A 27,005-nucleotide genomic window follows, 5' to 3' on the forward strand; every position below is an offset into this window, starting at 1 on the left:
GGTCTCCTCCCAGCAGCCTTTCCATGCAGGACTGACATGATTGGAAGACAAACAAAAATCTATCCTTTGTGGACCAAATTAAGTCATTTGGAGTTTTATCATTTCATTTCTCTGCCTGAATCTCCTTGCCCTGTCGTCTTACATTAGATAATGCTGAGGATACAACTTCCAGCAGAGGAAATAAAAGTGTCCATCTGTTGAATTTGACTAAAAGTGACAACAAAGGTATGAACAGCTTATCCTACCCTCAAATCCCTTACAAAACACACATCTTAAAAATGACAGAGGTTTCACCTGGCTATCAAAACTAGAAGACTGAAGCCAATAATTATTACTTTTGTACTCGCATGCCTTTCACCTTTCACAACGATTATCCATCTATATATCTCTGTTTTTCTGATACTGAAAAGTACTTATGTCACCATTTCTTCTGAGTTATAACCCAGTAATTCTTTGCAAAGACATTGTGAGGACACAGATAGCTAGAGAACAGGAAGAGCTAGAAGGAAAAGAACTGGGAGGGATCAAATCTTATACTCAAGATGAAGGATTTGCAATGCTATATGTCATAAGGTCAGCTAGCTGGGATTGGGCAGATGCTTCTAGTAAAAGCAAATGCCTAGAGAAAGGTCAAATTCAAGAATATAAACTTGGTAGAGACTGGGAAACAATAGGCTGCAGGGGATAAGACTCACCACCACCACCTCCTCATTTGTCCATCCAAACCTTCAGCACTGAAGGTAACAGAACCCACTGAAACTGAGTCACCAGCTGTTAGATCAGAAGAAAAGCAAGGACTCATTCCAGGCGAGTGAGGGGAATGCACAGAGCTTTCATTTAATGCAATGTGCATAGCCATACAAAATGGGGATTAGTCTTTCACAAAAAAAAAAGAACAACCTTTTCAAGTGTATAGATAAAGAGACTCTCAGGAAGGGACAGAGGCTGACTCAGAAAACTATTAAAAGGACAAAGTGACTTTCAAATAGAGGTCACTAGTTCAAACGTGAACTAGATCAGTAGTGGCCAAGACTAAAGCATCTAAAGACTGATTAGTGGTGTAAACAAAAATGTCTTGTTAATCTTCCTTGAGCTCCTGCTACACAGCAGCCCATACTGCAAGATCCATGCTGAAAGCAATACAGAATTTACTTTCTGTCCAGCCCCAGAGGAACATCCAGGGCTTAGGTGGGTACCAAGTGCCTGTCCCTAGTCAGTGCAGAAGTGAGACAGAGGCACTGCTGCATTTGCTCAAAATGGCCAAGTTATGCCTTCTGGTTGTGATACACTACCATAGTGTGCTTACATGTTTGTTGCTGGATACATATTATCAGATATTGCAGTGAGCAACACCCACGTAGCATCTATAAACAAGCATTAAGATCACATTGCAGGTTTCCGGTACTATTTCGTCAGAGAATTTTCTTGTGAAAATACTTTGCTGATTCACTAATGTCACACAACTTATATATACATGAAAAACAGACCACCAAATGTCATTTATCTTTTCCCCCAACATAGCTCAGAAGAGGCTCCAGTTATCCCTAGAGATCTTGCAGCACTGCAGACTCAGATGTATATTATGAGAAGCCTTACTACAGAACATCCTTCCAGAGGACACCCAAAGAGGGCAGACAGGATTCCAAAACACACATTTCAGTAATGAAAAGCAGTAAACATACAGTGTTTACCACTCAGGAGGTACATCCTGTAATGCAGCCACTTTAACTTAGGTCATCAAGCACAACTTGTGTGTCTCCCATCCACCTTCCCAGGGAATCACAGCTCTAACACCACACCATGCTGTAAAACACAGAGATCCAGTGAAGCATTATCCTTCTCACCACTACTGGGCACTATAACTGACATTGCGGGGGGGTTGTGTCAAACCACTGTATTTACAGGTGGGGTTGTGTGAAATCATTCTTCACCTACTATTAAGCAAACACTTATGAACTGCAGTTTAAGTAGCACAGTCATCATTACATACATCAATGCATACTTTTATATAAAAATATCTGTTGCTACTCAATTATGATACAGCATATTATTAATGTACTATTACTGAACTAGGATCCTGCAAATAACATTAATTCCTGTGTCTATTTATTGGAAGCAAGGACATGCTGGAGGCAAAGATACAGAAGACATGATTTCCTTTTTAAAGAAAACTTTAATAAAAGTTTGTTTCAACAAGATCCTCCAGCTGCTGAAGTTTAATACCACCCAAAATGCATTTTCCCTAGAGCCCTCCATTATCAACAAGGGCCCTTCTTGTAAGATGAATCTTTCAGGAGATTTTCTTTACTATCCAATTTGGGAGACTTAGGCATTCAGCATTCAAGGAATGCAAGCAAATCCTGCCCCTTACAGGACTTCTGGGGCACCTATTAATCTAACCTCCTGTAGAGAGGGAATTTATCATCTCTTCCTATTGCTACTACCTAAAGAAGTAGAACAGAGCAACTTAAATTGGCATTGCAATTATTTAAAGTCTATAGATAGTTGTTGCCATAGTGTTAATTAAATTGCTATATGATAATGTCCCTTCTTCACTACCTTTTAAAGCTGAACTCTGAATAAGTCAGGTAAACTGGGACCATACCATTTAAGAGTCCATGGAAAGTGAGTACAAATGCTTAGACATTATATTGTACTCCAGACAAAGATGAGCTGAAAATCCGAAGTAGCTTGTTATGGTCTCTCTTTCCCACTTGGTATGAAAGAGAAGAGACTGATTTCCAAACTGCTTCATCATCTGTCACCCAAACTCAAAATTTTGAAAAAAGTCACCGCAAAATTTCACAGGCCAACCACAGTAATTGAATGGATATGAACTGCATAGGGAAGAAAAAATAAACTGGAAGTTTTTTTCATTCAGCTTTGTATGTTTTGGAAAGATGGTGAACAATACTGATGGTCACCTCTGCACAGAAGTATCAGATTTGGTAGACCATTGAAACAGGAGGATGGAGAAAGTCAGATCACTGGAGAAACAAACACTTAGCCCAAGATATGCCATGGCAGACAGAAAGTCAGTTTTAACACAAATACCAGCACAAGCTTCATCCTGGTAATTACACCACTCACAATGGTATTTGCTCAGAGATGGAGCAATTTCCACAACTTCCCAGTGAGAGAAAAACTTTTTTTTTTTTGCAAAAGTATCACCATAATTTCTCTTAAAGTGGTGGACTCTTAACAGGAAAAACCCTACCTTACAAAACTTTATTATTTAATGGGAAGCTGAAATAACAGGAAAGGGACTGTATCAAGTCCTGGCAACAAGTTTAAATGAGAGAGATTAAATAACACTAAAGACAGTAGCCAGAGGGCAAACTCTTGGCTCCTCACCTTTTGTCAAGTGCTTCCCCTCATATTTGGAAGTGCAGAAAGCTGTTTTGGTCTCCCTTAATTTCCAGTACTTCTAGCTACAGTGAAGTAATTAGTATTTGTGTAATCATTGGTTTTCAGCAGGCTGTAACAAACAGCAAAACCACCTGACAGAACCAGATAGCTGAAAAATGTCATTTTCCACCAAAAGTATGGCCACGCCACCACCCAAGCCCACGCATACACATAAACCAAAACAAGCTTAATCTTTTCTGGTTTGTGTTTTTATAAAAGTGAGAGATGGTTCCTAAAGGATCCCTGGTTAACTGTACCACAACAATTAGAAGAGAAAGGCTTGGGTAAAGAGAGGCTTCTGGCTCACCACAGAGGCAAGTGATTCACAGCAATTAAAGGTTCCATCCTGCCTACCTTATCAATACATGAAAATGACCACAATTATCAGGACAGCTACTTTCTACAGGATTATTCATGTGCAACAGCAACAGCACCAGGCCTTCCACACCCATCTATCCCAACCCTGATGTGGTCTTTTCTAGAAGCTGCTCAACTGGCGGTCAGTAGTATGAGTCTGAGACTTGAGCAGAAAGGACTAAGAGGAACATGGACCTTCAAACCACACTGAGAAGCAGCCCAGGAACTGAGCAGAGATTACTGGTGGTGCTGCAGGGAGGAGAGGGCACAACCCTCCTCACATCTGGAGAAGCATTACACTGTGACCACAACAGGCACACTATTATGAGTAGTGCTACTAACATGCAACACACTTGTCAAGCTATACAAATAAACTTTCCCCTAAAAAAAACAATAACCAGTTTAAAAATGAATAAATTAGAGCATCCCTTAATGTCTATTAGAGGCTCAGCAAATGCTGGGCATGTCAAAGATCAAAGGCGAAAAATACCAAGAGGCACAAACCTCAGAACATTAGGATTTCTGTCAGCCTCCCTCTGTCTTCTTTTCAGTGTCTCCTGCTTCAGAGGTTCAATTCAGTATGTGAAGTTTAACAAAAACAAAACAAAGAAACTCACAACTTGCCTACTTATCTTTTTTTTTTTTTAAACCACATTAGTACTTTTAGATAGACAAATTGTATTATAAATGTAGAATTCCAATATTCTGGCACCAAGCCACATGTTAATGGACATTCAAACACTAACTAAGGAAATGGTTGTGCATTAAGCCTATCAATAAGTCAACAATCAATACCTCAGTACTGCAGTAAAAATACAGTGCACCCTTTATAACTGCCACTGGCCTCATCCTTCTTTGTCATACTCAGCTCCTAATAAAAAAGAGAGTCCTGGAGCAAGAAATGAAGCACATACTATTTCACAGTCATTAAGCATTTATCTTAAAGTCTAGACCTAACTGGTCCTCTGAACTGTACAGATTTTTGTTTTTTAAAACTGTGTTCTGACAGGGCAGAAGAGTCAGGAATAAAAGGACAGAAGTTCAGACACAAAATTAATCAAGCAAGTCAACAGGTAAGAGCAGCAAAATAAAGAAGCCACAAACAGCAAAGCCCCAAGCAACTGCAAATTAGGAGCTGGCTCCAACTTATGTCCAAAAAGCACCTCAGTCAAAAGAAAACAAAAAAAAAATCCCATCGAAGCATACAAGAATTTGTGTTTTAATCCAATTAATGGATTTTAATTTTCTGCACAACATCAGTCCTGCATAATCCTTCGACATATCCATCCAATCAGTTTGATCAAATGAAGGCAAAGGCAACTTCTGCAGAGGATGAGTTTTGGACACCCTCTGGAAAGTGTGACCATCAGGCCATATTGCTCTGCAATAGAACAAATGCTTTTAAATTTTAGTTAATTCTGGCTCCCCAGTCAGCACCATGGCCATAATGCTGAGCCACCACTATAGTTCTCGACAGTGGAAAAAACCCACAGTTTTTGGATGCTTGGAGCAGCTGTGTATGCCTGCAGAAAGGTTCAGGGTATGCTTTACAGGCAGAAATGCTGGCAGACATTGATCCAATCCCGTGAAACGTGAAGGTAAAAACAGGAAGACAAAAACAATCCAATTGATCATTTTTATCTCCACAGCCTAGTAAGCTCAGTACTGAAATGGAACTTCATCATGGAACAGCTAAGCCAGCCTAATAGTTTGTGTAAACAAGCCAACTGAATTCTCCATTTTCTTCTATGAGTCTGCAAATACAGAGAGGGAAACAGAGAATGATTGTTTCAGAAATCCCTCCACACATCCCTCACGTTTATTTGCTAAAACCATCTTGCATCCCAGGGGTTTCAGCTATAAACAAGCACAGAGCATGGCTGGGAATTTGGAAAGACTTTTTGCTGATATTTTGAAGTCAGGACATCTGCATCTTGAGGTTGAGCTCTGCAGAAGCAGCCAAGGCTGCCAGTCTGGCAGGCAAGGGGCAGGAATGCCCAAGTCCTCACAGACCATGGGGCAGTTTGCCAGTGCACAATCCAAGTTCAGGAGCAGGGTGTGTGCCCAGCAATAGCTCAGGCCAGACCCCTGACTATTATAGGTTTTGCTACTTCAGCTCACTCTTTATACATCAGGCACATCCTAAATAATCCTTCTCAAGTGAGAGTCACTACACTACCAAATACTGCTGCATAAAATGGTTATATTGGGTAGCAGGCAGTACCTGTATTGACCAAAGTTTTAGCCTACAACTCTAAACTGCCAGCTTAAAGGGTTTTTGCATGGCCCCAATCTCAGCTCACAGCAGCAACTAAAAGCAGTCTTTGCACAATTTCAGCTCAGAGAAGTTGAAGATCTCCATACCAGAATGGTGACAGCCACTGCAGCTGTCTCAGTGACAAAGGGCTGGTTTCAGCAGAGCTCCAGTGGACAGGTGTTTGTAGCACAGCTTCAGTTTCTTGTTTCTTGTGGGCAGAGGAGCTCTGCTGACAGTCTGTACCACAGGGGCAGCCAAGGACTGCTTAGCACTGTCAAACTAAAAAAACTACTGATGGAAAGGAACAGCCTTATTTTTTCACAAGGTCTGGTGGTATCTGAGGGAGTGAAATTTGAAGGCCAGTTAAATGTTGCCCAATATTGATCAGGATTGTGAACAATAAAGAAGTCTGAGAAAATAGCAAAAAGGAAAACATCCACATAATCTTCCACTACAGAATCTCACAATCTTGTGAGAGCCAGTGGTAAATGCAACTTTTCATTCTCAGCTGAAGAAATTGATGCATAGGAAGGCATTTCTTGGACTCAAAGTCAAGCATAAAAATCATTACAAAAATTGGATCAAAATCCAGCTTTCCCAATTTCCTGCAATGAAAAGCAGCTGCCACAGAAGGCCATTTTCTAAGCAAATATATGCATCAGGGGGTGCCAGTCAGGCAAGGATCCAAAAATTCAAGGGTCAGGTGCTATTCAATATTTGAATCAGTACAATAAAACACTGCATAAATATTTAAACTGGCACTCTTGCTCCAAAATACTCTTGGAATGTATTTCAGCCACTTGCTTTCAAAGTTTATAACTGACATTCTCTTCCTTCTTCTGTCCCGTGGAACCTCTGAAAAAACCCATTCCCTGTTCATCCACAACACATCTCACAGAGGTTTGCTGGCTTGATTTGAATGTGCTGCTTTCAGTCAGCAAGTACAAATACATCAATCTCAAGTGCTGAAATCCTATATCATTGGCTCTTTATGAGCTTTTGTTCTAAATCCACCCTCAGTTCTGCAAAATCTAAACAAAAAACCAAAACCTGAAACTCCAGAACACTCTCCATTTTTACATCTCATTTATAACCTCGGTCTTCAAAAGCTAATTGCTTGGGCTGTATTTCAGTTGTTTCCACAAATTGAGCTATAAAACAATGTAAGATGCAATTTGTCATCAGACACAAACTATGGAGGACATACATTTGCTTAGATCTCAATACAGATCAAGAAGTCAAAGGCCAAGGACAAAGGCATTTTGATATTCCACATGCAATTTAACCTCCCAATTGTTTTAGCCAGTCATTAATATAAGTTATGATTTCACAGGGCAACATTCCTTACTGTCAGTAACTATCTGTGACCAACCCAACCCCTACTTTTAAACTGTGTGACATCCAAGGAGCTGAAGTTGCTGTAACTGGAGGCAGAAGCCCTGCAATGCCAATAACCCAGCTGGCTGCACCCTCTAACAATTCAATACACTGAACTGCAGCTCTGCTGGACTCCCATCCTGGCATCCCCACAGTTACACTCAATATTGATTTGCATGAACCTGCTCCTATCTCAGCCTTCATTTCCCTGTGCTTCTATGTCCTAGGCCTGTCAATGTACCCCATTCCACCTCAGAGATCTGCATGAAATCAAATGATTTAGAAACTCCTTCAAGATGGCAAGATGAACCTTCTCTGGATCCACAGGGGCACTTCCCACATGCAACATGTTCTGCTGAGCTGTCTCTGCAACACGAGTCTTTGAATTGCGCTTCCCACCTTCCTCTCTGAATGTGGCTTCAAGCAACATTTGTTGCCAGGATGCATTGCTAATACATAATATATTGGCTGGAAATTAGTATTTCATCTCAGAGAGAGAAAATGTTACAGCAGCTTCTTCAGAGGCAATGCATGTCGAAGAGTTTGAGGAAGAAATTTTCTGAGACAAACAGAGCAAACTTACAACCAAGAGAAGACAGATCAAGTGGAGACAACTAAATTCTGCCCTTTAAGACAAACTGCAGATTCAACCCCCTGCAGGAAGGAGATCTGTTCTGCTATTCTGCTGCAGAAGAACATTATTTCTCAAAGTTTAGCTCTGGATATTTATTATAGGAATAACTTCTGACTGATGAACAAGACTTGCTTCTCTTTTCCTGGTGATGCTTTGCAAAAGCCATTCCATTTCTGGCATTCCTGGGGATAGATGGACTCATACATAATGTTTCCTCCCCAAATCCAGCATCCCTAAATATCAGCAAGAACTATGCAGCCTTCAAAAACAAGCCCCAGACTCTTTTCACACAGAGGACTGCCCTGCTGACTGGTGGACCCAGCATAGAACAGGAGGCAGGAAGGCCTGGAGATTCCCAGCTGCCTTCTGACAGCTTTCAAGAGACACAGTGTAACATCCCTTACATCCTGGAAAGATTTCTCTGAAAGAAAATGTCAAAGCAAGGCAAAAGCAAGTAGAGTAACTCAGAGGAAATAAGGAAAAAGGAAGAGAAAGCTAATAAATCCTGTTATAGTGACTAGCAGGGATATAACTGAGTGACAAGTTACCATCAACTCTCAGCCAAAGATTTCACACTACTAGTTTATGGGAATCATTTCCAGCTCAGCTTCCCCCTGCTCCAGCAACAAGCCAGAGGAGGTGCCCACCTTGAGTGCTTATTTCCATAATTCATTAAAAAAAAAACCCAAAAAACATACGCAAAAATTTTCCTCAGACAAAAAAAAACCAAAAAAAACAAGAGGACATTAGAAAAGGTAGAGAATAAGGCATCTAAGAGTATGATATCACAGACAAACAATAAAACATTAGCATAACTTTAGCTAATTATGCACAGCAATGTCATATACTTTATCTTACCAGGAAATACGAAGCAAAAACATTAACCTCAAGTAAAAGAGCAAAACAAAAATAAGACAAGTTATATTGATTCACTGTATCTGTTGAGTAATCAACATTCTTACCATTAGCAATGAGCTGCCAATTTTCTGGATTAGCTATTTTTAACCTTGGAAAAATTAAATCAAGATAGAGGGGGACTAAAAGAAATATAGCAGGGTTAGATCTATGAGAAACAAATGAAAACAAACCAGAGTACAGAGTTGAAACGTGTAATTCCACAGTGAGACAGATCTCTGCATCCAGCTGCCAGCATTCAGCTTTCACTACAACCTAAAGATGGTCACAGTCTCATTTAGTCAAAACAATGGCGAGTCTTTTGACTACTGTATTAGCACTTATTTCACATTCATTAAAACCTTCAGGATTTTGTATCTACTTAACAGACAGAGTAAAAGGATTTAAATATGCCATCTTCTGCTACAAGCCTTGGGGCAGGAAAGAAATAATGAATGTTTCAGAGTTACTGTATGGTAACCATAGCAGGCAAAATCAATTACTGCTCAGAGGATCTGGAGATAACACACAGGTTTTATCATCTATTTGAAACGTGGTTTGTTTTTTTTTTTCCTTCTGCATTTCCTCCCCCATTCTCTTTAGAAATTTCTTTTCTCATACATTAGAATCTGGCCCAAAGAATCCTACTGACTTGTGTTTAGAGATAAGGATTTGTCATGACACTGTACAGTATTCCCACCTATGCACTCCCATTTATCTGAGATTAAAAGCAAATCCCTCACAGGTTGCTACTTCTGCCCTTCACAGCGAGTTTGGCTTCACCAAACATCATTATCAGAAAAACCAAACAAACTGGTGTTATCAACAACACTGTGTAAGCTGGACAGACACCCTCAAAAGGCAAACTGCAGGACACACATAGGGAATCATCAGAAGGATGTGACATGGTTTGGGAACACTTTTGGGATGAGTAACATTAAAAAAAGGAACCAAGTAAGAGCTGGTACTTTAAGTCAAGTAAAGTGTTCTAGAAAGGGCAGAGCTTGAAATCCAGTTGATACAGGTCTGAACAAAAGAAAACAATGTCTGTGTAAATGATGCCAAGCTCAAAACCAATAAAAGGAAATAAATTTTAACATAATCTGTAATTGGATTGTGGAATTTACTGCCACAGGAAGATAGCAAGCCAAAGCCATAATGGGATTAAGAACTGACTCAGTTCATGCATAGATATTGACAGTACCTAGAGCTGAGTTTAACACTGAAATTGTGGAAAGAAATATTGTTCCTCGTGCTTCAGGATAACCAGACTCTAACTACTAAGGAACAAGGTGAAGCCTAAAAAAGCAAGTTGATATTTCCACGAACATCTTTGTCAGTGTTTCTCCTCTGAGTTATTTGGTGCTGAACATAAGCATGTAAAGGAAACCACAGATGTGTCCCAAATGCAACCCAAGAAATCAACCACAACAACTTTCCTATCAGCTAATCCCATATCCCTGAATCAAGCCTAGGATAGCCAACTGAAAGATTCAAAAAGGTTTAATAAAGATGCTAAAACTGAAACTAAGCACTGAGGTGTTTACCACTGCCCTTCCTCATTTATCAGCCTTTGAACAGCACTCATGTGACACTGGCAAACCCTTCCTTTGCTCCTTCAAAAACACCACACATGATAAAACCTCTCTCCCCCTTCCCCTCCATCCCACAGTAGGCACTGAAGATAACACATAATCCAGAAATTGATCCTCGAAAAGTATAGTCCACAGAGACTTCCACTGCAGTCACACCACCTAGCAACATGATATTTCATCCCTCTATTAAGTTATTTTAAAACTAAATCTCTCCAACCTTCTCAAGCCATTTTTACCAAGCAACAATCAAACATGATGTTCCAATTAATTCAAAAGATCCTCTGTTAGCTGTGGCTCATAATGCTGCACAAGCATTTTGGTACTTCTGTGGAGTACCATGCATCTTGCATGCTTACTGAGATACAAATAATGAAATGGTGTAGAAAATTTCCAACTCATCTCCCTGAGCGTCTTTCAGTCATTTCCACATGCATGGAAAACCAATGAGACATCTTACAGTAATTGCTTTTTGTTTGAGCAGTTTAACATTTTAGCTCAAAGTAAACAAATAACTCTTTTGCACCCAAAATAGTGTCAAAGCAGAGACTTGAGTGAAGTGCTGGGAGGAGGTAATACATTAATTCAGAGTAGAAAAGCAAAGAGAATGAACACAACCAGAGTAAGAAAGAAAAAAAAAGAGAGTGGAAGAAAGATGAGAAATAAAGGATGGGAAAGAAAACAGGAGACAGTGAGAACAGAAGTTTTGCCAAAAATCTAAATAAGCTAAACAAATGCATGTATCCTTAGTTCTACCTCAAAAGGCTGCAACTTTCTTTCAGGAACATATCTCGGCAGGAGTAAGAATTTCATTTTGACCTCAAAAAGAAAAGTTAAAAACCATCCCTGCACACAACCCAAACATTTCTTCTGCAAACTGCCAAATTTTCAGGCTGCTGTTTTGTATGGGGAAACTTAAGTACATCCAGAGTTTGATGCCCAGTCACTGATAAACAGTTGTCACACTTCTTAGTGACTGTGTTAAAGCAAAGCTTGATAATGCCTAGGATTAAGATTTTGGATGTGGAGTAAACTGACTAATTATGACAGGGGAGAGGAGGGCATGCACAACAATATACCTGTTAGCCTTTCCCAGACTGCCAAATTACACAAATGGTTCAGTAATAAACCCCAGTGGAATTCATCAGTCCAGTAACACTTTCAAGAGGCTTTGAGTAAATGAGGGGATCTTGAGAGGAGGGGAGGGCATTGAGAGCTGCAGCAGCTGCTGCTTTTCCTAATAAATTTGATGAACTGCCTCACTGGAAAAAGAGTGTCCAGGGTTTTATGCTGTTTGTGACCACAGGAGTTCAGCAAGAGAGTCTGGCCTACCCACAATACAGATTTCCCCTGTGGAAGAGTGATTTGCTCACAGCACCATGAGGGATTAGTTGAGAAAAATGGCCAAGACAATGCTCATGTAATAAAGACTAGCAAAAAAACCCCACAGAAACAATAGCTCAGGAAAAAGTTAACAACTTCATCTCTCTTATAGGTCAGCTCCAAGCCCCTCTTGTCTCATTTCAGACACGTTTGCTGAAGATCAAAATTCTTTTTTACCTACTGCGCTTGGGAAACTTCAGTTTCTTTCTCCTCTTTTTCAGAAGAGTTAAAAAGCCATATTGATTTAAACAGGTAAATGTTAATTTTTCAACCCCACACTTATGGCTTAACTCCATTTACCCACTGCAACACTGGGACTGAAAGCTTCTGCCATCAGTGAGAAGTCCCCTCAACATCTCTGTATGGCTGTGAGCAGAGCTTCCTAAAGCCAGAAGTTTCCATTTCCAATTTCCACAGAGGCACTAGAAGGTCATACCAAGGTCCACTGAGAAAACTGGATTGCTTTAAAAATAAATATGTAAAAAAAAATATTACCCCTTCCTCTAAATTATGGTCTTATACTGCTACTATACAGTAGTGTTCTACTATATATTAGAAATCTCATTTATCTTCTTGTTCATTTTTGACAACTTTTTGTTTTTTGCCTTAAATGCAACATAGATGAACCAGGTTCACTTCCGTGTATAATCAGGTCCACTTTGAAATTCCAGCACAGTCCTGCAAATCTTTCATTTCAGAGCTATTATAAAGGTACTGGAAAACTCCAAATCCTCTCCTATAAGGTCTATGCAGTATTTGTAATGGTTTAAAAAATGTTACAAAACAAAACAGGAATTATGCTTTGCAAAAGCTACATTTCAGTCTCAAATAAATAAAATATTTCTTTTAATCCAAGTAAGTGCTCTATCACATGGTATGAGGAGGGGGCAAATTGCCAGATTGCATCTCAGCCTTGTTTCTTCTCATCAATCTGTATATATGCAGAGATGAAGCATTCTACTAAATTTTTCCTGCACCATGAAAACACCAATTCCAACAGTTCATTTGCACATGCTGAGCACACACAGCCTAGGTCAGTGGCCAGTACAAGCCCTCAGCAAGCACTAAATTAATGGGACAGCATGACACTAAGAGGTACCACACTGCCAGAAATGACATCCTCCTGGTCAGATGCAATACAGATCCTGGAAGTCATTAATGATGCCACAGTACTTCTTGCAATAGTAACATTGCTACAAGCAGGGTGTTGGGGAAATTCTGGCTCAGATCCTCACACCCAGGCTTGCTCCTGAGTTCCAGCCATGAAAAGATCCAGCACTGCTACCAAGAGAAGTGAAGATGCCTACACCTCAGCACAGGAGAGGCTGCATTTTGGATACGTGATGTCCAAACTGCCTTTACATACTGTATTTGCTCCTTCACAGGAATACAAGTTAACATTTAATCAGAAATTGGAACCATTTTCACACAAGGCCAGAGCTACATGGCAAAAGAAGAAAAACAGGGGAGGAGGAATGAAGTCAAGTGTTAAGACTCAAAATCTGGTATGTTTAATGTCTGAAGTATCTGTTACAAAAACATTTATTGAGAGTTTACAGTTGTCCCGATTTAAGATGCAAAGAACGTATTTGGATTAAACAGACAGGAAATGTGAAATGTGCCAGGACATAGCAGAATTTAAATAGATCAATAAATACAGCTACTAGAAGCAGCTCCCAATTTTTCCATCTCATGACCTTGCATTAGCATAAAGTTCTGAAATATCTTTCCTACCCTCTTATTTACCCATGAAGAAAGAGAAAGGCAGATCATATATCTTCCTCCCTGTTCCCAACCCCTTAAGGTTGGGAATCCATGATCAGAACCACAATGAACTGGAAGATCACCACATAACTACTCCAATTAGCATGCAACCAAGCAAATAAAATTTAAAATAATTCACTATCAGAATATTTATTGAATGACTGTAATTTGGCCAACTAATGAAACACCTGAGTATTCTACTATTCTATTAATGGTTTGGGTTTTTTGGGGATGTGCATATTTGTTTTCAAGGTTATTAAGGCCAAGATCATATAAAACTGCACTAAACCATGCCACCAAAGCAGTAATGAAAAGTAGAGAGAATTGCTGCTTAGATGCAAATTACAAACATGAGGGAGAAAGAGACAAGCAAAAAAAAAAAAAAAACCCCAATGTTTTGGGCTTTTTTTTTTTCCTCATTTCCTCCTTCTTTTTCCCTATTATTAACTCACCTACCTAATGCCAAAAAGAAGGGGGTGTTTTGGTTTTTAGGTGTTTTATTCCTTTTAACTTCAAACCAAAACAGACCCCAAAACCCCAAGCTGGCTGTAAAATAGAGAAGCCTTCACTAGAAATCCTAGTTACATTCCAACCTACACACAGCTTGGTACGTGCCAGGGCATCCTTTAATCAGCACAGGCCTTGGGAGGCTCCGGGCCAGTCTGCTCATTCAGAGGGGCCCTGGGAGGGTGTCAGTGTCAGGGAGGTGGCAGACAGGCCACTGATGCCCTGGCTGCTTTGCCAGGCCTGGGAGCCCAAGCCATGTCACCCAGGAGAGAGCACAGGCAGGCTGCAGTTCATGTCAAATTGTTACACATTGCTTAGAAGGAGACATCAAACACAGCAGAGATGAGCTGAGGAGGTTTCTGTAATTTATATTTCCAAGGTCCACATCCCTTGGCTCCATTTGCTGTGAGTCAAAATCCTCATTCATTCCCCATCACTGCTTTCCTCAATTGTGTGCAAACTGCCTCTGGCCACATTTAATTACCAGCACATTTATATTCCTGATTTACACACCTAAATATATACATTAAGGCTAAAATCCTGAATGCAATCAGTGAGACAACCTAGGCAAAGAAGACAGCAGGGTTTGATACTAGCATGCATTAGTAAAGGGAGGACTTAAAAATTATTTCTAAGAACCTTTGAAGAGAGATATTTTTGGAGCCAAACATTTCTACAGTTTTTGAAGAATTCTGAATACTATTGCACAAAGAGTATTTCTCATTTGGACTGCAGCAATGCAAAGAAACCAACAGCTAATGACCAATCCTAAAAAATCCAAGGTCAAAGGTTGTCCTCTTGCATTCCCCATCATGGCTCTGCAATGGTTAAAAGTTCCACACAGCTGTGCTGGCATCATTGATTAGGGTGAACAAGGAAGCGACAGGAAAATAAAGCCACCTTAATTTCAAGCTCCATTAGAACTGAAGGACTTGGGGGCGGGGGGAGAAATCAATGTCTGGCAAATGAGAAAGGACAAAATCTGCAAAAGGAAAAATGCATTTCCAAGCGAAGCTAATGCAAACAATGGATGGTGAACAGCACTTGAGGTTGGCCCTTTAAGGTTGTGTCAGCATTTCCATTTATAAACTCTGATTTTAGTTACACTCTAGCAGATTACCACAGGCTTTGGTATTATTCTAGCAGATACCACAAAGTATATCACAAATGGCAACATAAAATAGCAATAAGAGCTCAATTGTTGAATAATGCACCCTTGCAGCACCTGATGTCAGAGTAAGAAGTTTTAAATTACGAGTCATACACATACATACACACAAACAGAACATACAGGGCTAGGGGCAGCATCCTGGGACACAGATTCTATCAACACTAAAGTAGAAGTTAAAGCTACCTTTGATACAAAACCTATTTACAGTACTTTGAAAAGCTTCAAAATACCCCAGATACTTAATTTCAGTCTGTCTCTCATGCCACTCAGAGAGATTTCAGTCTAACCCTCTGCCCTCATTTAGATAAAAGCTCTTATTTCTGTATCTGGGCCTCCAGAGAGCTACTCAGTCAATACTCTGAATATCCACACCCAGAAATCAAGACCAAACCCTAGTATGCAACCTTTCATTTCAGCTGTGCCTAGGTCAGAAGGCCAACGTGAAACTTGTACAAATGAGATAATTCAACAAAATTTTCCTTCAGTGTAAAGGAGCTGGCCATTCACCTCAAACTTTCTAAGCAGACAAGCAATGCATGCAAGGAGAGCTTCTGTCTCCTTCTAGCATTCATTTCACAAATCTGCACAGAGCTGGACTGAGCCAGAAAAATGAGACCAAAACCATTTTTTTAAATTACCACCATGACTCTGGGCTTTTATTTTTCCAAACAAACATAGAGGGCACCAAATCTAGTATCAAGCCCAGTGACATGTTCAAAAAACAAAGCTGACAGTAAAGCATAATATACATTGTAACAGTCAAATGATCTTAGCAGGAAGAAACCAGGCCTTGATCTAGCAACTAACTCCTTCCTGGAGTTAAACCCCAAAAATCAGTTTGAAAGAGCAGCACTGAAGCTCTCTCTGACCCCCACACATAAAACAAACAGGACAAGTGCAGGGCCAGGTCCCACCTCACACGTTACAAGAGCACAGCCCACCCACAGTTTTGGAATAATTCCTCTGGCTGCCATTACTCCAACCTGAGAGAGGATCTGCTGTGACAGTGCTCATCAGAAGAGGACATCATAGTTTGCATCTGTGGAAGGGTGAAGAAATACCTTTTCTGAACAGAATGGCAATGTTAGGTTTGTATTCCCATAACCCATCTTTGTGATACAGATTTGCATGATCAAGACTTACCTTGGATTTTTAAACGCCAAAAAGAAGCAAACAAAAAGACCCAAGCACATAAATACATGCTAATTATGAGATCAAGAAGCACTTGGCTTATACATTCAGTTTTGGAAAGATTTTGCCAAAATAGGGCATTTTGACAATTTAGAAAAATCTTGATCTTTATAAACTCCTGACATAAGAATTATTGTAAAATGGATTTACTGCAAGAAGTGCTTGTTGTTCTGCATGCAATTTAATAACAAACTTTGAAAAGAGAGAGAGGAAAAATACAAATTCTTATAATTTAATGGCAAGTCTAGAATCTTTTACATAATCTTCCCGGCCTACTGCTCTAGTGGGAGACATTTCCTGGACTCACAACCCTTTTATGTGCAAGCAATCTACATTTTACAACTGATAAATAATTCAGATAATTAATTGAGCTGCAATTTGGTGCACTTTTTAGTCAGCACTACAGAGTACCATTTAAAGAGGTTCTGAACAGAAAGTCCCTCCTGCTTGTTAACCCAAGCTGAGACTTCTATTAAGGTGAATTCCTAGATTCTCTTAACACTTTCTGAATGTCTTGCACCAGCATCCTGGGACTTCATGCCCTAGGATGCTCCCCTCTGATTTTTGTTGCTGTTTTACTCTCCACATAAGAAACAGGGCATTTCCTGGCATTCTCCTTCTGCAGTGCTGATTGCCATCATTTGAGAGATTAGATTCTAGCATATCTCTCTGTGCTGGCCTCCCACAGGCTGCTAGAACAGACTGCAATGGAAGGAGGAACAGAGACAATAAATGAATGCTTTAGGTAAGAATGCAGGGAAAGCTCAAGCAAACTGCCAGAGAAATCTCTAGATGCAAAGGAGTGATGTGGGAACACATGGCAGAAAGTCTAAAGAGTATTTTCATGCTGTAAGAGCTTTACTAGAATTTAAAAGTCAGCAGAACCCTAAAATTCATACAATGAAGATTTAATTATATTTGTAGCCTTCACAACAGTCAGCAAAGGCTAAGCATTAGGTCTGTGCCCCTGGCACAAGTGCCCATACCCACCACCCTCTCCTGTGCAGTGGTGCACAGAGGCTGCACCAATGCAGCCCCACCACCAGAGGGAAGAGGGCACACACCCCAGTCTCAGGAGCTCACCCCCAAAAAATCTCTTAGGCAAATGATGCTGTAAAGTGTTTATGAATTGATAAGTGCTCAAACTGAAGATTAAGGGGCAGATATGAGGAACCACACACACAAGACTAATTGAAGTGTTAAAGAATCTACAAATGACAAGTTTCAGATGGGATTTCAGGCCAAATAAACTTGCTGCAAAATACACAGGGCTGTGAGTCTGTGTTGAGCACCAGGAAAAGACAGGTCTGAGGAAGGACAGTTGAGCCAACAACACTGATGATAAAGTGTGGACCAAGTCATTATGAACACGTGGAGAAATTTTTGCTGGTTAAAAAGAGTAATGATAATGCCAGAAGGCACAGGCTGAGGGCCTTGAAGAGAACAAGCCTTCCCAATCCACAGAATTAAAGTTTACCAGTATACCTATGTAAACACTGAATAACAGCAGAGGAACAGTAAAGTCCTGTAAAGAAATAAAGCAGACCCCTCCCTTATATCCCTCTGCACACTGCCTACCAGATAAAATGGGAACAGCTTATGGAGGAAGGATTCTACACAGTGCACAGGGATTGCTTCATCTGTCCCAAAATAAACACAACACACCTGAAGAAGACTTAAGAAACTATCTAGGAACAAGGAAAAGAAATCCCAACAATCATCAGGAAGTATAAGAAAGTAACATAGAAAAAGAAACTTTTGTAGCACATCTTTATCTAAAGCATCAAATAAGTTTAAGACCTTCTTGATTAACAGAGGTAATTAGAGGACTATCAGCAATGCCTAACACAAAGATCCTCTTGTATAACTAACAAAACTTAATAAAAACTATTCTAAAAGAGTTGATGACTGCATACCAGAACCTACAGATAGGTACAGAGACTTGTCCATATTCTAAGCAAGTGACTTTCAGGTACAGACCACAGCTGACACCAGCCAGACAGCTTGAGATGTGACTGCAAACATCCTCAGAGCAGAGGATGATGTCCTGCCAGACATAAATCCTTGTACCCACTAACTGCAAAAACAAGCAGGGACAAAACATTTCAAACTGACACTTGGCTCATGTGCCTCCAAGATGATCTGAAGTGGAGCCCCTTGCCATCCTTCCCCTTGCAAATCACTTTTAGCTAGTTGACTATGAATATTTTCTGCACATGCCCTGCAAAAAAAAAAGTAAGATTCAAAGCACACAATTATTAGGCCTCAGAGATGAGTAGTTGAAGTGTTCAGTGATTAAATCACTAGTGTTAATCATGATTCAACACAGCAAACATGGAACTTTGATTTAAATGATTGATTTTAATCCTGTTTCTCATTTGTACTTTTTAGCTGTTTTCCTGAAGAAAGCACTGAATTGCATTGGCTGATTTGGCCATCTACACACAGTGATTTGCAATTAACCACTGGTTTTATGTTAAATTTGGAGCTTTTCCTGAACAGGAGAATACATTCAAATATTGACAAGGGCAACTAAAAAAAGGTACTAGAGATAAGAAAACATACCAAGATCACTACCAGAATACACCAGAATCATCATTTCAAACAAGGCCTTGAGATCTGGTATAATTAAGGAATAAGAAAATCTTCATATTTTAGTTAGGTAATCAGCAATAATATAAAATATTATTATGCAATCATAACCATTTTCTCATGTGCCACAAATCTCAGCTCCAAAGAGTGAAGTGCTGTACTGCTTCTGGGCTTGAGAATCTACAATAAGATTCTTCTTACAACAGAAAGGAAAAACTGTAGAAATCAAAGAATTAACAGCATTAGTAAAAAAAAAAACAAAAAACAAAAAACAAAAAACAACAAAACAAAAAGAAAAAATGAAGAAGAGGCAAGAGTTGTTGAAAAAAATCTAGACAGAATGAGGTCAAGAAAGACATGTAGCAAGTTTAAGATCACCAGTTAGAAAGACAACAACATCAGAAATTGGGGCAAAGGGATAAAATGAGAAAAGACAGAAAGTGAACAATGCCAGTGGTTTAGAGCTCTCACTCTATGATCAGGCAACATATAAAGTCTCCAGAGAATACTAATCTTGAGTGAAAGAGAGGCCTTAGAAAACTGGGGTTAAATAAGACAGGAGACCACAGGGCTCCTAACACTGGCATGAGATTCAGCTAAGGGTCCTGCACCCAAAAGGGATGGCACCAAATGTGAAGCTAAAACATACATTAGATAAAATGGGATAATTTCACATGCCTCACTTCCCCTCCTGAAGTTAAGTAGTTTAGCATACTACTTCTGCAAAAAAGAAAGAAGAGCTCACAAGTCTTCTGACCCTCATAAGTGAGCCTTCTGCCAGAAAGGAGAGAAAATATGAGCTTCAAAATGATTAACGAGTAATTCAGACTGTTACCTTCAATGCAACCCACAACATCAATTCCACAACCAGCTCGTAACTGAGTAATGAGTATTGCAGGTTTCATCATGAAGATATTCTACTTCAGGCAGGCAAAGATCAGAAAGCAAAACTAGATGGGTCATGATAATTTCTAAGACACCCAGAGAAAATTTACAGGAAACTTTACAAGATAAAATCATCTGGCAAAGCACTTGAACCACAGCAAATTCAGTCTATCACCAAGACAAGGTTATGACATCTGTGATACAGTGAAAGAAAAAAAGCTATACTCACCTGTTTTGATTGTTCAGTTAAATGCCCCCTATTCCAACACCTCAAAATTGCCTCAAAAGTGGTTCCATGTGTTTTTCCAATCAGACATAAAAAAGGTTTCAAAACTATGAGAGAGGTATCGCTGTGCAATTTAGGCTTGCAAAGCCAACAGAGACAGGTCCACAAAGGGAGTAAGTATGTACCTAGCTCCTCTTGACTTCAGCAAGAACTTGGAACTTAAAATACTTCTGTTATCTCGGTACTTAATGCTGCTTCTCGTGGTTAACTCAAACATCCTTCAGCACTGAAAGCAGCATCTCCCCTCCTCATTTCCTCTAGCCAGTGAATTAAACAGAGAGCAAGACAATTTCCACAGAAGCCTTAGAACAGCTCTGCACCACAACACAGGAATGGCAATGGCAAGGGCAGTGTAATTCAAATGTCAGAAATTTCCCTACCTGGATGTCAGTGTCCTTCACAGGTTCAAGAGGCTCAAATGTAGTGGCTGCACTTAGACTCTCAAGTCTCTGAGAAATGTGGGATATATCAAGCCCTCTAGACCCAAGAAGAACCGATCTATAAGGAAGAAATTGTACAGATATGAAATTAGTATTGAACAGACAGAAATCTAAACCCAGACTCATTGCCAATATTTAGGTCAGCTTGCCACGTACAGACAGTGCTCCCAGACATTTAAAAAACTGCACAGATCCAAACTTTGAACAGCCCTATGTGTCTATGTAAACACCTCAGCCCTGCTGAAGTCTTTCTGCTGTTCCACTGCAGTGCTGCACAGATGCCAAGTCCTTCCAAACAGAAAAAAATGTACACCGTGTTGGTAAACATCTCCAGCAGCAGCCAGAAGAAGGTACTGCACTTCTTGGCTTTAACGCCCAAAACCACGAACAGCAGCTCCTCAGATAAACCCTTCAACTATCCCTTGCTTTTTACAAACAAGAGAAAGGCAGGAAGAAATAAACCAAAGCACAAGCTTTGCAGCTGTGCTGCTTCTCCCAGCAGGACACCAAAGGCAGAGGCAGCTCCCAGGCCGCTGTGGCACTCCGTACTCACGCCTTCACGTCCGCGGTCTCCTGGGAGGTGCGGGTCAGCGTGCGGGAGCGCAGCCGCTCCCCGGCCTGCTGGATCTCCTGCAGGTTGCGCTCCACGTGCGGCAGCTCCGAGATGCCCTCGGTCTCGGCTGCCAGCTGCTCTGCCTGCTGCAGCAGCTCTCCAAAGCCGTCCGTGTCCATCTCGGCCGCAGGGCTCGCTCGAGACACGCGGAAACCTTCAGGGGAAAAGGGAAAATTCTTGCTCAGCTATAAAGTTTCTACACCTGTGGGGTCACAGACGGACCAGCAAGAGCAGATCTTCTCAAATAAGACACACTGTCTATCCTCCCCAGGCACTAAACATCAAGGAAATCTTTTCAAGTGGTCTCAGAGAGCTTTCCCTTGCAAGACTAGTCTATGGACCTGTCAGAGGTGGGATGTAGATGTCATACCACAGTTCATATTTTGCCTTAAAACAAAGGAGGGTGAAAGCAGAGAAGTCCCTGTGAAGAATTTGGTGTTAATTTAACTACTTGCATACACACATAAGCAGATTGCTTGGAGCACTGGACTCAGTGATCCTTAGGGGTTCCTTCCCATTCTATGATTCTATATTCTTATATATTATGAAGAAAGATGCATACATGTGCACATGGGCTGAAAACACACATAAACATGAAGTTAAATTAGTAGCAAAACAGTCAAGCTATAGATGCACACAGACAGCCATAACTAGCTAGCTGTTAAAATGTGTTGCTCCATATGTCATTAACCCCCAGCCAAAAGAAATAAGTTCATGTTCTTCCAGTTTAGAAGACTTGTGTCTAAATTCAAGGCCTGCAGGAAGTTTTACCAGTGTGAGAATTCCTTGCACTGACCCAGTGACAGAATAATTAAAGAAGTTAAAGCACAAGGCAATGTAACAGAAGATGCATTAAATGCATCATGCAGTTCCAAATTCAGAATGGAGCCTGTTATTTTTACAGAAAGGATGAAAGCACATGTGCTTGGGATCACTATGGAAAAAGACATGTAGCTACAACAGTGTCCACATTAACAAAATATGAAACCCAAAACCTCAATTTCACACACCAAATCATGGTCTGCAGCTAAACCAGCTACAAGCAATAAGCAACAGGCACCTCAGTAAAGCCACAGAACATGACAGAAATCTGTGGTGCTGAATGGTACTACAGAGATGGAAATCTTCAGCACAGTCCCTCTCTCACAGCTTTTGCACCCAAACCCAGAGGGCCTGGGATGAAATAAGAGAAACCAGATGTCAAGCATTAACTCCAACTGTTCATCATTTACTCAAAAGTAAAATCAGTGAAGACTATCTGGTTCAATGAAACCCTCTAAAAAGAAAACAGGGTTTTTTACAAATCAACAATAGCCTGCAATTCAAGTATTTCTTCATACTCCTCAATCATACCAAAGCAATTTTACAGTAGAATTTGAACATTCCTCACATTCTCAGTCTCACCACCATTCCCAAGTACTACTACCAGCAGCAGTAGCAGCGCTTTCTTCTGTCTGGACAAGTGATTTAAAAGCACTGCATGCTGATTCATTCAGACAGATGCAGCTTGAGAGAGAAATCCTCCTGCCTGGGTGCCAGGACAAACCCTAACAGCAGCATCCAGGAACGGAGAATTTCACAAACACTCCCCACACACTCCAGGCAAGCTAGGGGAGAGAATGATTGTATTTACAATGACTTGTTAATCAGGTGAGATAGCAGAGACCGGATCTGTTTGAACAGATCAGCGTGCCACCCAGATGGAGTGGAACAGGGAGGAGGAGGGTGGAAATAAGCAGTTTCATGCCCTGCAATGCAGTACAGAACATCTTCCCAGTGTTTACTTGCAGTAACTCAGATGCACCCCTGCCAGGAACAGCCTCTGCTGGCAGACACTGACCAGAACAGCCACACTCCTGCACATTCAGAGACTGATGAGATCCTCCAGGAGCAGTGACTGTGAGAACACAGACATCAGCTTGATTTGATGTGATCTGGTTCACTTCCTCTTTTCATTACCAAGATAAACTGAGAGTGTAAGAAGCACCAACTTCTCAGACTGCTGAAACCAAAAGCACAAAAAAATCAGTTGCTACAGACCTGCACCCAAACCTGCATTTTTTACCTGCACACACCCTGTTAATACCATGTGAGGTCTGTCACATGTTTGCCTGTGTAGAACAATTGCAGCAACTCTGTGAGACTGAATCCAATTCAGCAAATATGGAATAAACTGGTTATTTTGGAGCAAGTTAAAGTACCTGTGATTATAACCAAGCACTGGAAGCAACATCTCAAAACTCAGAGAGTGAACACTACACAGCTTTTTCTAAGTGACAGAATTCAGACATTTAGACTGAATATTCATATATTCGTAACAGCACAAACAACTTTGTCTCCACCCTGACAGAATTTACTGCATTCAAAAGTCTGCAGTCTGACTCTTCATGCTGCTGTGCAAGATGGAAACTGCTTCCACAGCAACGAGCACAGTGATGGCAGATTTTCATGTCTGGCTGGGGCAGGAGCAACAACCAACACTTAAGAGAAAGAAAACACTTCAGAAATTTTATCAACTTCAGTGAAACCAGATTGACCTTGGGCTAAAAGCCAGGACTAAAAAAGCTCTTCTGTAAAACAACTTTGATGACTTATCAATAGAAGTTGCTGCATTAGACCACAATTCCATTAAACCCCAGTTTAATTTTCCCAACATTTAAAACCACACATAAGCACTATGTATTGTACAAACTGACTAAGTTTAAGAAAACAAAGAAAACAGAGAAAACAAAAAAGATGACAGGTTTCTTAAATCTATTCAGACTGATTATAGTTGATTATTTCTTACCTAAAAACCACTAAAAACTCCTCAAGAGCACTACAATGCTATCTTCGGAAGAAAACTGTAGCTATTCTACTCCAAATACAACCATGATGAACATTTCACTGTACTTGATTCAGAAATACACAAAGCTGAAATACTCCAATGCATATGCAACTATCTGCTGTACTTCACACATTGACAGGGTTTGTGTCAACTAAACAAAGAACTTTGAGAAACAGTAAAAAAAATACGTTTTTCAGTGCTCTGGGAAAAAGAAAGGAAGATGTCACAGGAGAAGGAAAGCTTCACCCACTACATTCAGAGTAGCTGATGAAGCAAGAATTCCACACGTTGCAGAAAGATTCTTCAAAACGGGAAAGAAAAAGGAAGAAATCAAGTGTTGGCTTCTCAAAGAGGCTCCCACCTCAAAGTGCTCAAGAGACTCAAGTCTGATGAGTCAGGATCAGCTTCTTGTGGAAACAAAACACAAGAGCACAAGCAGCAAGAACAAGCCAGCAATGCTTTGCTCCCTACAGCCAAGATCTGAGGTAAAAAGTGGGTTTTTGACAGGCTCCAAGCCTGGGCTGCTACAGAGAGTGGAGCAGTTTCTGTCTACTAAGCTAAACATGAATAAATAAAAGGTCCATTTAGCAGACCTGGGGAATTCTGTCTGAGCAGCAGCAATAACACCCAGCTCTCACATGGCACAAGCAGACATCCAGACACTTCAGAGAACAAGTCAGCAACGTAATCTCCATGCTACAGACAGGGGAAGTGATTAAGAAACACAGAAATGATAATCAAAGAGCAGGTGGACAATTGTACAACCCAAATATCTGCTGCACATTTTCAGCACACCATCCCCTGCCCATAAAACACAATAATGTTTACCAAACCTAACAGAGGGAAAGTTGCCATACCCTAACTACACTAAACCCAGATAAAATCACAACAGGCCACCTTAAAAATACCTAAAAGCTTCAAGCTATATTTGGCACCCCATCTGGTACAACAGCCTGCTCCCCCTGCAACAAAAGGCAGATGCAGGAAAATCCTGAATAGATCACACAACCTTTGAAACAATACTACTGTTTCTTCTGCCACTGATCTATTAATGCTCCTCTGCCTCCTACAGAAAGGCTTTCAGTCCTGCATATTTTCTTCTTCATCTCATTTGTAGGTAGATATGCAAAAAGTACAATCTTCTTATGGTCCCAGAGAGCCCTTATGTTGAACAAAAATGTTTTTTTTTCAAAGTTTCAAAGGCAGTAACATTGGGTTACTGCACTGTAAGAAAGGACAAGGAAGGGCACGATACCTCTCTAGCCTGTTCATTATTTAAAGTGGACCTGAAGAGTAGGCATTTGAAGTGATTTCTACCAAAACACACTAGCACACATTTGTCAACACTTCCTTTTATCTGCCATAAATTCCTCATAATGGTCTCAAGTCCCCACTGCTCTGAATTATCTGACTCAGCTGGCAGTTTTGCCATATTACCAGGTTCCCTCTTTTCCAAACACTTAGCCTTTATTTTAAGCACTCAACTCAGCAGGGAAATAACTTGCACAGGGTGTCTGTCCCCAGACCAACACGACCAAATTGCAGAAGAGAAGCAGCCTTTCTTTGCACCTGCACTTTAATTCCAACCCTTCCACTCACTGCTCCTGAAGTCTTCCAGTATCTGAAGGGCTCCTACAGCAAAACCAGAGTGGGACTCTGTCAGCACTGTAGTGACAGGACAAGGTGTAACAGATAAACACCGAAAGAGGGGGAATTCAGGAAGGAATTCTTTACTGCGAGGGTGGTGAGGCTTGGCACACGTTGCCCTGGGAGGCTGTGACTGTCCCAGCCCTGACAGTGCTCAGCACGCCAGGCTGGATAATGCCCTGAGCAACCCGGTCTAGCAGAAGGTATCCCTGCCCACGGTAGCAGGGGTGGAACTCGATAAGCTTTGAAGTCCCTTCCAACCCCTTAACATTCTATGAATTCCTAGGAACCAACCAGCAAACCCGCGGTGGGGAGGAACAACCCCCACGCACAGAACTCGAAACAGAACCACACACAAACCAACCCGATCTCCGGAAACCCTCCCAGACAACCAGCTTCTGCTTCCTGAGCACCAACACTGCACCTCGCTCAGGCATTAAACTCCCCTTCTCCCGGCACAAAGCCCCGCTGTGAAGCACAGAGAGCTCCCCGCGCACCCACGGCCGCCGCCCCAGCGCGGGTCACGGACAGCAGCAGCTTCCGGGCAGCCCACGAGGCGGCCCGCGGCGCTCCCCGCCCGCCGCAGCGGCCTGCACGGGCCACGGGGGAAGCCATAGCGGGGGAGAGCTGCCGGGAGCTCCGGGTGCGGGGGGGAAGCAGGCAGCGAGCACCGGAGGCGGGGAAGGAGCGGGGCAAAGCGGCGGAAGGACGCCGAACCCCGGCCCGCCCGCACGGCGCCCTCACCTCACCTGCGCTCCGCGCCGCCCGCCGCGCCCGCCGTGCCCGCGCCGCGCACCCCCATTGGCTGCCCGCTCGCCCTGTCCCGCGCCCCCATTGGCCGAGCCGCCGCGCGTCCCGGCTTCCCGTGCTTCTATTGGCCCAGCTGCCGCGCTCCGCAGCGTGCCGGTTCCCGCCCCCTCGCGAGAACAACTTTATTGAGGCGCTCGGAGGGGGGCGCGGGCCGAAGCGGGGGCGGCTGCCTCCCGAGGCCGCGGGTTCGAGGACGCGTCCCGCCTGCGCGCGCTGCGAGCGCCGCGCCGAAATCGGCGAAATTAGAGATATACAGACAGAAATAACGTGCATGGGGTTGTTCCCCTATTGCCCCTCTCCTTTCTCAGTAAGCGCTGACTCTTGCTGGCAAACCCCGTCTGTGAGCTGATTCCGTGGGAGGTAAAATGAA

At 41.6% G+C, this 27,005-nt stretch overlaps 1 protein-coding gene across 6 annotated transcripts in view; it reads right to left on the minus strand.

The window, feature by feature from the left end:
* The window catches only part of NUP93 (nucleoporin 93), a 75,778-nt gene extending 49,155 nt beyond the window's left edge, over window positions 1-26,623 (minus strand). For 2 of the 6 annotated variants that reach the window (XM_039721306.1, XM_039721312.1), the window contains exons 1-3: window positions 26,323-26,559; window positions 21,292-21,505; window positions 20,679-20,796 (exon numbers count right to left, since the gene is read on the minus strand). In XM_039721306.1, coding sequence (XP_039577240.1) covers window positions 20,679-20,796; window positions 21,292-21,505; window positions 26,323-26,440 — 450 coding nt within the window. In that variant the 5' untranslated portion in view covers window positions 26,441-26,559. The other 4 variants (XM_039721309.1, XM_039721308.1, XM_039721307.1 and 1 more) reach the window with 4 other exon arrangements.
* Between the last annotated feature and the right edge of the window lie 382 nt (window positions 26,624-27,005).

The sequence above is a fragment of the Passer montanus genome, unplaced genomic scaffold, assembly GCF_014805655.1.
Source record: "Passer montanus isolate IOZ18808 unplaced genomic scaffold, ASM1480565v1 scaffold45, whole genome shotgun sequence".
NCBI classification, from domain to species: Eukaryota; Metazoa; Chordata; class Aves; order Passeriformes; family Passeridae; genus Passer; species Passer montanus.